This window comes from Chiloscyllium plagiosum, chromosome 43 (genome assembly GCF_004010195.1).
Source record: "Chiloscyllium plagiosum isolate BGI_BamShark_2017 chromosome 43, ASM401019v2, whole genome shotgun sequence".
NCBI lineage: Eukaryota > Metazoa > Chordata > Chondrichthyes > Orectolobiformes > Hemiscylliidae > Chiloscyllium > Chiloscyllium plagiosum.
This window is the reverse complement of record NC_057752.1, coordinates 16318596-16329901: the sequence shown is the minus strand read 5'-3', so window position 1 is coordinate 16329901 and position 11306 is coordinate 16318596. Positions and strand designations below refer to the sequence as shown.

Sequence of the window (11306 nt, the reverse complement as noted above, 5' to 3'; positions counted from 1 at the left end):
TCTGTGTCTGTGTCTGTCTGTGAGAATCTCTAACTGAGACGGTGTTGTTGCTCAGGTACTGGACAAACTCCTGCTTTACCTTCGCATTGTCCACTCCATCGACTACTACAACACTTGCGAGTATCCCAATGAGGATGAGATGCCGAACCGGTGCGGGATCGTACACGTTCGGGGACCGCTGCCCCCCAACAGGGTTTCGCAGCACGAAGGTGAAAGCACATTCCTGAGCAACGTGCTGGGCATTGGGAGGCTGCTGCTGGAGATGGGCGGGGAGGACGGGAGAGAAATGGAGGGGTTGGAGTGAGGAGGGAGCGTGAATCAGTCCCCCTGCCCATGTCCCTTCAAGGGTAGCTGTCAGATCATTGAGATCACGAGGGGGTGAGTAATTCTGGTGGCACCCACCACATCCACAGACCCATGGCCAGCCTCCCATGGGACAGTGAGTGGGAGAGTGGGAGAGTAGCAGGAGGGTAGCAGGCAGCACATCAGAACCAGGAGCACGAGTAGGCCGTCCAATCCTTCAAGCCTGCTCCACCGTTCATTAAAACTGTGGCTGATGTTTCCATGGCCTCAGCTCCACTTACCCGCCCTCTCACCATAACCTGCATCCCATTACTGTTCAAAAAAAGCCATCTTAGCTTTAAAAATGTTTACTGAAGTGGCATCAACTACAGATTCACAACCCTCTGGGTGAAGAGGTTCCTTCTCAGTTCGGTCCTAAATCTGCTCCCTGTAATCTTGAGGCTGTGCCTGTCCTAGAAACTGTCCCTCGAATCGTGAGGACATCTCTGGGTTGTAGAGTGTCTGGAGGCTGAGGAGGCGATGTGGTCACAGTATGTCAAATTGTGTCGGACTCTCTTCCCCGGGGGAAAGGCCAAATGTTAACGGGCGTCGGTTTCAGATGAGAGGAGGGAAGTTGGAGAGGAGATGTGCAAGAGACGTTTTTGACACAGAGAGTGTGGCAGGTGTGCTACCAGGGGAGGTGGTGGAAGTGCAGAAATTTGAGCAACGTTGAGATTAGATTAGATTCCCTACAGTATGGAAAAAGGCCCTTTGGCCCAACAAGTCCGCACTGATCCTCCAAAGAGTAACTCACCCAGACCCATTCCCCAACCCTATATTTACCCCTGACTAATGCAGCTAACACTATGGGACAATTTCCCATGGTCAATTCATCCTAACCTGCATGTCTTTGGACTGTGGGAGGAAACCGGAGCACCCGGAGGAAACCCACGCAGATACGAGGAGAATGTGCAGACTCCACATGGACAGTTGACCGTAGATGAGAATCGAACCCGGGTCCTGGTGCTGTGAGGCTGCCCTAACCACTGAGCCACTGTGCCGAATTTAAGAGCATCTAGACAGAGACAGGTAGAAAATACAGGGATACAGATCAAGTGCAGGCAGATGGGATTCAATTGGAATAGCGTCATGGTCGGCATAGACTTTGTGGGCTGAAGGGCCTGTTCCTGTGCTATACTGTTCTGTATTTTATTAGCACTGTGGTAATGCCCCAGGCTCGTGACCTGCAGACCCTGATTAGTGCTCTAGGGAGGTGGGTACCGGCATTTCGGGTCTACTTCTGACTTATTGCAGTTTGAGAGGGCAATTCACCACCAATTTCTCAAGGGCAACCAGGGACATACAGTAAATAGAGTCATAGAGTCAACACAGCAGGGAAACAGACCCTTCGGCCCAACCAGTCCATGCTGACCTTAATCCCAAACTAAACTAGTCCCACCTGCCTGCTCCTGAACCGTATCTCTCCAAACCTTTCCTCATTGTGGACTTAGCCAAAGTTCTTTTAAACGTTGTAGTTGCGCCCACGTCCACCACTTCCTCTGGAATTTGTTTCAATGCACGGACCATTCTCTGTGAAAAAAAAACCCCTCAACTTCCGCCAGACAGCAGGGTGAGCTTTGAACCCGTATCTCCCCCGCCCCGCCCCGAGCATGAAGGTGGGTCTCTGGGTTACTCATGCAGTGACGCTTTGCTGTGTGCGTGCGCGCGCTGCTCAGGTGCAGTGATGGGAATGTGGCCTGTGCTCCTGTTTAGTTGCGGAGTGGCAGAAGCTGTTTGAGGAGAAACTGACGCCGTTGTTCAGTGTGAGGGAGTGCCTTTCCGAAGAGGATGCTGCAAAGATGGGGAAGAAGGATCCTGAGCAGGAGGTGGAGAAGTTTATCCTGGCCAACACGCAGGAGCTAGCCAAGGACAAGTGGCTCTGCCCTTTGAGTGGCAAGAAGTTCAAGGTGAGCAACTCACCACCCTCTCAAACCACGTACAAACCCATTTGAGTTTAACAGCAGTCCCCGCTTCCCACTCCATAGAACAGAGAACATTCCAGCGCAGTACAGGGCCCTATAGAACATTCCAGCACATTACAGGCCCTTATAGAACATTCCAGCGCAGTACAGGGCCTTATAGAACATTCCAGCGCAGTACAGGGCCTTATAGAACATTCCAGCGCAGTGCAGGGCCTTATAGAACATTCCAGCGCAGTACAGGGCCTTATAGAACATTCCAGCGCAGTACAGGGCCTTATAGAACATTCCAGACCCTTATAGAACATTCCAGCGCAGTACAGGGCCTTATAGAACATTACAGACCCTTATAGAACATTCCAGCGCAGTACAGGCCCTTATAGAACATTCCAGCGCAGTACAGGCCCTTATAGAACATTACAGACCCTTATAGAACATTCCAGCACAGTACAGGGCCTTATACAACATTCCAGCGCAGTATAGACCCTTATAGAACATTCCAGCGCAGTACAGGGCCTTATACAACATTCCAGGGCAGTACAGGCCCTTATAGAACATTCCAGCGCAGTACAGGCCCTTCGGCCCTCGATGTTGTGCCGACCTGTGGAACCAATCTGAAGCCCATCGAACCTACACTATCCCATTCCCATCCATGTTTATCCAATGACCATGTAAATGCCCTTAAAGTTGGTGAGTCTCCTACTGTTACAGCCAGTGCATTCCACACCCCTACTACTCTCTGAGTAAAGAAACTACCTCTGACATCTGTCCTATATCTATCACCGTCAATTTAAAGTTATGTCTCCTCGTGTTAGCCATCACCATCCCAGGAAAAAGGCTCTCCCTGTCCACCCTATCTAACCCTCTGATTATCTGATATGTCTCACTAAATCATCTCTCAACCTTCTTCTCTCTAACGAAAACAGCCCCAGTTCCCTCAGCCTTTCCTCATAAGGCCTTATATTGCGGCCACACCAGAGTTTTGTCCAGCTGCAGCATGACCTCGTGGCTCTGAAACTCAATCCCTCTCCCAGTAATGGCTAACACACTGTCTGCCTTCTTAACAATCAACCTGGGGGTGGCAACTTTCAGGGATCTATGTACATTTTCACCGAGATCTCTCTGTTCATCCACACGACCAAGAATGTTACCATTCACCCAGTAATCTGCATTCCTGTTACTCCTTCCAAAGTGAATCACCTCACACTTTTCCGCATTAAACTCCATTTGCCACCCCTCAGCCCAGCTCTGCAGCTGATCTATGTCCCTCCGTAACCTCCAACATCCTTCAGCACTATCACAGCTTAGTATCTTCCACACATTTACTAACCCATCCTTCTCCGCCCTCCAGTGTTTCTGTGTGGAAAAGCTAAAGTTGAACCTGGGTAGTTGCTGATGCCTCAGCGTTGAGCCTTTGGTTTGTTGGATTGTGTCTTTGCCGTCTGATTATCCTGCAGTGTTTCACCATCTGCGTTTCACTTCAGGGACCAGAGTTTGTTCGGAAACACATCTTCAACAAGCACAGCGAGAAGATTGAAGAGGTTAAAAAGGAGGTCTCCTTTTTCAACCACTTCCTCATGGACGCAAAGAGACCGGCCCTGCCAGAGATTAAATCCAATCAGCCACCAGCACCAGGAGCCCAGCCACTTGGTGAGTTCCTCACAAATATCGGCATCTGTACTCTTTCACAGCTCAGCTTCATCGGTGAGGGGTAGCATCAGCCTATCCCTCGACACTGTCCCCCTAACGAACACTCCCAGGACAGGGACAGCACGGGGTTAGGTATAGAGTAAAGCTCCCTCTACACTGTCCCCCTAACGAACACTCCCAGGACAGGGACAGCTCGGTGTTAGGTATAGAGTAAAGCTCCCTCAACACTATCCCTCCATCAAACCCTCCCTGGACAGGGACAGCACATGGTTAGATACAGAGTAAAGCTCCCTCTACACTGTCCCCCCATCAAACCCTTCCAGGACAGGGATGGCCGGGGTTAGATACAGAGTAAAGCTCCCTCAAGACTGTCCCTCATCAAACACTCCCAGGGACAGCACGGGGTTAGATACAGAGTAAAGCTCTCTCTACACTGTCCCCCCATCAAACACTCCCAGGACAGGGACAGCACGGGGTTAGAATCAGAGTAAAGCTCCCTCTACACTGTCCCCCATCAAACACTCCCAGGACAGGGACAGCACGGGGTTAGATACAGAGTAAAGCTCTCTCTACACTGTCCCCCATCAAACACTCCCAGGGACAGGGACAGCACGGGGTTAGATACAGAGTAAATCTCCCTCTACACTGACCCCCCCATCAAACCCTTCCAGGACAGGGACAGTACGGGGTTAGATACAGAGTAAAGCTCCCTCTACACTGTCCCCCATCAAACCCTTCCAGGGATGGCCGGGGTTAGATATTTGATGTGGCAGTACCCGGTTTACTATCGCTGTTGAATCTTTGCTATGCTGTCATCGTGGTGTTTGAGTCTGTGTTTCGGGTGTGTTGTGAAACTCTGATGTGGGGTGGGGATGCTGTGTATTGTGCCCGAATGAAGCAGCCCTGTTGTGTTTGTCTTCCAGGTTTGAACCCAGCTATGGGTTATCCTCACCATTCTCCCCAAGGCTTGCTTGGGTTTGGCCAGCCGCGCCCCCCCGTGTTGGGATTTGCAGGTAAGCTCTCCAAAACCAGATTGGCCCTTGCTTGCTGAGCCACAGGAAGTTACTGCAACTTTGGACAATGCAGTAACTTCACATTTACAGCAGGACACCAGGCTGGTCGTTCAGCCCATTCCGGTCCGTGCTGGCCTTTCAGCTTTACACCCTCTTTCCAGCCTCCTCCCACCCTTCCCTCTTCACCCCAGCCTCTTAGCTTGGCCTCCCCTTCTTTGTACATTCATCACACGTGCTCCTCCAGTGGTATCAACGCTGTTCAGCTCAGTGATTCTCTGGGGGAGCAAGTTACACACTCTTCACACGCTCTGGCATGATCCATTAAAATAATCCCACAACGCGAGGTTATAGTGGCGTTGTGTGATTGTTAGCTCTACCCACCCCAGTCCAACCCCAGCACCTCCACATTGTGATCCATTTAGATGTGTCCCTTCAATCCCTTCCAATTTATCGGGGTGCTTGAGCTTTCTCCCTGCCCCGACTGGGGTGGATAGGGGCATCAGTGTTGCTGTGGGGACCCTGTGTGGAAATAGTCTGCTTAAGCCATACTCCCCGTTCTATCAGAGAAATTGCTGTCCACGTACCATGGTGGTGTTCCAGCTGAGAGTCAGTTGGAACCTGAAAGCTGCACTTTGCTTTATCAATCATTTCTCGGAGTGTGAGACAGATTTGAAGACTGCTTCAGAAGAAAACAGACGGAAGTTAAAGAGACCAAATCATTTTGACCTAATCTGACTTCCTTTAGTTGTATTTCCTAAACCACAAATTCAGACAAACCCTTCTGCAATTTCTGGGGGTGGGGGGTGAAAATGTTTCCACTCAGCTTTCACCAAGCCTTGTGGAATTCAGCTGGCATTGAGGTGGAGGGGAGAAGGGACTGGCGCATTGTAGGATCTTAACCTTCCTTTTCACTTGGCGGCGTTGCCCAGGATGACTGGGGCCCAGTGTGGTGTCACGCCCGGATGTTTTTACAGGGCACTGTAATCTCTCTTACAGGTTGCACAGTCAACTGTCAGGACGCTGGGCATTGCAGTATATTATTCAGCAACATGACTGCTTTCCATCCTCACCCACAGGCTGCTTTCGTTCTCCTTAATATCTTTACCCAAGAGATATTTGTGAAAGAAAGTCCCAACCATCCATGTTTTTGAGAAAGCTTTATTTATCTAACCCCGTGCTGTCCCTGTCCTGGGAGTGTTTGATGGGGGGACAGAGTAGAAGGAGCTTTACTCTGTATCTAACCCCGTGCTGTCCCTGTCCTGGGAGTGTTTGAAGGGGGACAGTGTAGAGGGAGCTTTACTCTCTATCTAACCCCGTGCTGTCTCTGTCCTGGGAGTGTTTGATTGGGGGACAATGTAGAGGGAGCTTTCCTCTGTATCTGACCCCGTGCTGTCTCTACCCTGGGAGTGGTTGATGGGGGGGACAGTGTAGAGGGAGCTTTACTCTGTATCTAACCCTGTGCTGTCTCTATCCTGGGAGTGTTTGATTGGGGGACAATGTAGAGGGAGCTTTACTCTGTATCTAACCCCGTGCTGTCCCTGTTCCTGGGAGTGTTTGATGGGGGACAGTGTAGAGGGAGCTTTACTCTGTATCTAACCCCGAGCGGTCCCTGTCCCTGGGAGTGTTTGATGGGGGACAGTGTAGAGGGAGCTTTACTCTGTATCTAACCCCATGCTGTCCCTGTCCTGGGAGTGTTTGATGGGGGACAGTGTAGAGGAAGCTTTACTCTGTATCTAACACGGATGAATTGATGCAATGTTTTGAATTGGTCTCCAATAGAATGTGTAAGAAGCATCCCGGAGATAAATATAGATCAGGAATGGAATGTGTGGTGGAGCCTCAGAATTACAATAACCAGGAAAGTAATACCGTGTCCATTACTGGAGCTGTGCGTGGACTTGTGCCCAGGTCCTGATGGGTTTTAAAAGAAGTAGTCACTGAGTTATGGTGGTCTTAATTTTCCAAAGTCAGGGAAGGTTCCTTTCATTTGGTACATATCTAACCTGCAGAAGAATGTGAACGCATTGGACGCAGTTCAGAAAATGTTTGAGGGTAATACCTGCGATGAGTGAATTTCTGTCAGAGGGAAGATAGACCAGCTCAGACTTTATCCTCTGGAGTGCCGAAGGGTTTGAGTGACTTTACTGAAACATCCAAGATCCTGAGGGATGTTGACCGGATGGATGTGGAGAAGACATTGTTTAAAAATCAGGGGGCACCAGCCTCAAGCAACGATGAGGAAATATGTTTCCCTGAGGGTTGAGAGTCTTTGGAATATAAAACTGGACGGTTTTGCTAGCCAGGGAATTTGAAGGAGCCATATCTGGCCTACTGTGTACAGTTTTAATGTTCTTATTTCAGAAAGGATAGAGGATGTGCTTTTAAACGGCCATGCCATGTCTATTGGGCCTTCAAACAATGACGTGATCTTTCTGAAATGTGTAAGATCCTGTAAGGATTTATCAGGAGGGACCCTGGAGGGTGCAGAACGGTGGGAGACAACTGAAAACTAAATGGTCTCCCATTTTGGACAGAGATGTGGAGACAGTTTTGTTTTCCGAAGGATTGTCAACCTATGGAAGAACATTGGAGAGCGTGTCATTGAGTACATTTGAGAATGGCGTAAAGAGGGAGTCAGGTTGTTAATGGTGGACTGTATTTAAGAGAGATTGGTGGTGGCTGTTAATTATCTGAGCATATCTAAATTGGTTCTCATGTGCACCACTGGGTCACACTGTCCGTGTTCAAATCCTCCATGTGTCCTGTGCAGGTGGGTTACAAAGGTCATGGGAAAGCTGTCATACTGGGTGTGGGGTGAGAGACTGAGAAAGCCAACAAGCTCCTCTCCGGGAAGGAGCGCGAGGTGCCTCAGTTTCTCTGTCGCTAACTGGCCTGGACTCTGGTAACAGTGGAGGGCAGACAGGAAACTCACAGCCAGATCTGCAGTGATCTTAGGAAATGACAGCTGACGTGTGGGGCCGAATGGCCTAATATTTATGTTGCTGTGAGCGTGATGGTGTTTGACAGGAATTTGTTGACTCTGTTGCGTTGTTTTCTCCCCCTACAGCTGGACCAGCCTATCCTCCTCCTCAGTATGGTGGCCGTGGAGCCTACGATGCATACCGAGGGCAGGGAGGCTACCCAGGGAAGCCCAGGAACAGGTCTGTATTGACGTTTGACAGCAACCGTTTGAAACTGAAGCCCTCCGTGTTCTCTGACCTGCATGTCCCTCCAAAACCTCATCCCTTGTTTTCTCTACAGCCACGTTTGATCCCGGAAACTCTCCCAAGATCCCTACACTCCTCAGTTTCTGGCCTCTTGTACACTCCACCCTTTATCAAAAACTAGGCACCTCTCTCCTGAAAAGCTACCTCAGCGACCAAGCCTTTAGCTGGCTGTCCTGAAACCGCTCGTGGCTTTGTTTGATCTGTCTGCCCGCTCAGCAGCGTGGCACATGCATGGGTGTGCTGTATCAATGCACCGTGTCAACATTAATCCACCCACAGCCTACTCCCTGTTCCATTTTTCCCAAGTCTACATTTTTCCAAAAGTATATTTTTTCCTTCATGCCAACTTGTTGCAAGAATCATTTCTCTCTGAAATCTTGGAAGCAACTCTTAGGGAATCTGCAGAGACAATATTCCATAAAGGGTCATTTTCTCTCTATCTCTCTCTCCACCCCCCCCCCCTTTACTGAACTACCAATCTTGCATTGAGTCATTTTTAATTTATTCATGGGCTGTGGGGGTCTATGGCTGGGCTATCCCTAGTTGCCCCTTGAGAAGGTGGGGGGTGAGCTGCCTTCTTGACCCGCTGCAGTCCATGTGCCGTAGGGTAGACCCACAGTGTCCCTGAGGGAGGGAATCCCAGGATTCTGACCCAGCCACACTGAGGGAACCCCTGGGTGGTGTCGAGCCTCTTGAGTGTTGTTGGAGCTGCCCCCATCCAGGGGCAAGTGGGGAGTATTCCCTCAGCCTCCTGACCTTTGGGGGAGTCAGGAGGTGAGTTCCCCACCGCAGGGTTCCGAGTCTCTGACCTGCTGTTGTATTTATATGGCAAGTCTGGTTAAGTTTCTGGTTAATGTTGGTCGTGGGGGATTCACTGACCATCGGATGTTAAGGTTATTCATTCCCCTTGGGGACTTGACCATTTGGATCGATGCCTGGGATGGGCTACATACTCCGATCTCGCTGGGTATCAAAGTTGATCTGTCAACATGAGCTGTAGTGATTCCGTGTTTAGCTTTGCTAAGTTTTTGTTGGTTTTACTGTATGTTGAAAGTTGCTATCAGATTTACAATGTGTACAGGATGTCCTGTTGCAGCAAGTTCATGGTTTCCAGATAACAAGTCTTCCTCCTACCTTGCACTCAGTCACTTTAATCTTGGTATCGATCGGTTCTGAATGGCTCGCAGCATGTTTCACAGTTCGCTGGTGATGCTCTTCACAGAGATTACAGACGTACACACAAACCAACCCCACTGCCAACTCCCCCTCCCACTTCGCCGAGGACATGCACGTCCTGGGCTTCCTCCATCACCACTCCCTAACCACCTGATGCCTGGAGGAAGAACACTTCACCTCCAACCACACAGGATCAATATGGATTTCACCAGATTCCTAATTTCCCCACCCCCCACCTTATCCCAGTTTCAAACTTCCAACTCAGGACCACCCTCATGACCTGTCCACCTTCCTTCCCACCTGTCCCTCCACCCTCCTCTCCAATGTATCACCTTCTGCCCCATCTTCATCAACCTACCTCATTCCCAGTTAACTTTTCCCCAGCCCTACCTCCCCCTCCCATTTATCTCTCAGCTTCCATGGGTCTCCCCCTCATTCCAGATGAAGGGCTTTTGCCCGAAACGTCGATGTTCCTGCTCCTCGGATGCTGCCTGACCTGCTGTGCTTTTCCAGCACCACTCGTTTTGACTCCCAGAGATTACAGCCTGAGTTTGAATGATTGCACTGGGCTCTGTGGCTGAGTGTTTGGAGCATTTCCCGGGTTTACGAGAGAGAACCCTCTCTCCCAGTCTCCCTGTTGCCAATGCTGAAATATCGCCTGGACGGTCGGGAAGCAACGGGCTTTGGTTTGCGTGTTCTGTGCTGCTTCTCATCAGCTTGGTCCTGGCCTGCGCACACATGCCTACCCCGTATTGCTCCGAGTCGAAGGAGTTTTTTCTTATCTCCATGTTTGTACTGATTTAGCTGGAATTTGTCCAGGCTCCAGACAGGCCCCAAGAGTAGGGACAGTGCTATATCAATGCCAGGGTGTGGGTACCCATCTGCCTCCACCCCACCGCCAAGTGCTTACCCTTGCCTTATTGTGAGCAACCTCTCACCAAAGAACAAAGAAAATTTCCAGCCCAGGAATAGACCCTTCGGCCCTCCAAGCCTGAGCCAACCCAAATCTACTGTCTAAACCTGTCGCCCAATTCCTAAGCATTTGTCTCCCTCTGCTCCCCACCTACTCATGCATCTGTCCAGATGCATCTTAAATGAATCTACCGTGCCTGCCTCTCCCACCTCTGCTGGCAACGCGTTCCAAACGCCCACCACTCTCTGTGTGAAGTACTTGCCGCGTGTATCCCCCTTAAACTTTCCACCTCTCACCTTGAAAGCGTGACCTCTCGTTATTGAATCCCTCACCCTGGGAAAAAGCTTGTCTCTATCCACCCTGTCTATACCCTTCATGATTTTATAAACCTCAATCTGGTCCCCCCTCAATCTCCTTTTTCTAATGACAACAATCCTAACCTACACAATCTCTCTTCATATCTAGCACCTTCCATACCAGGTAACATCCTCGTAAACCTTCTCTGCACCCTCTCCAAAGCGTCCACATCCTTTTGGTAATGTGGCGACCAGAACTGTACACAGTATTCTAAATGCTGCCGAACCAATGTCTTGTACAATGTTAACATGACTTGCCAGCTCTTGTACTCAGTACCCCGTCCAATGAAGGCAAGTGTACCATATGCCTTCTTGACCACTCTATCCACCTGTGCAGCAACCTTCAGGGTACAATGGACCTGCACTCCCAGATCTCTCTGCCCATCAACCTTTCCCAAGGCTTTTCCATTCATTGTATAATTCGCTCTAGAATTAGACTTGCCTAAATGCAGCACCTCACATTTGTCTGGATTGAAATCCATCTGCCACTTTTCCGCCCAACTCTCCAGTCTATCTGTATCCTCCTGGATTCTCTGACAATCCCTTAGCCTTTCAGCAGCAACTGAAAAATGTTCGGCTGCATTAGAGCTTCACCTTTGACCTCTGTCCAGAAACATACGATGTCCTTTCACCTGTCACCCCCCCCCGTTACTGAGAGCGTTCAATCCAGAAGAACTGCAACCGAAAACTATCGCTGTAACCCCCCTCCC

At 49.9% G+C, this 11306-nt stretch overlaps 1 protein-coding gene across 1 annotated transcript in view; it reads left to right on the top strand.

Annotated features, from left to right (window-relative positions):
- Window positions 1–37: 37 nt before the first annotated feature.
- LOC122543414 (serrate RNA effector molecule homolog) overlaps window positions 38–11306 on the top strand; it is a 14549-nt gene continuing 3280 nt past the window's right edge. Inside the window, exons 1-5 of the mRNA XM_043682127.1 lie at window positions 38–209; window positions 2056–2249; window positions 3746–3911; window positions 4835–4924; window positions 7992–8085. Of these exons, the coding sequence (XP_043538062.1) occupies window positions 140–209; window positions 2056–2249; window positions 3746–3911; window positions 4835–4924; window positions 7992–8085 (614 nt within the window). The 5' untranslated portion in view covers window positions 38–139. The remainder of the gene's footprint in view (window positions 210–2055; window positions 2250–3745; window positions 3912–4834; window positions 4925–7991; window positions 8086–11306) is intronic.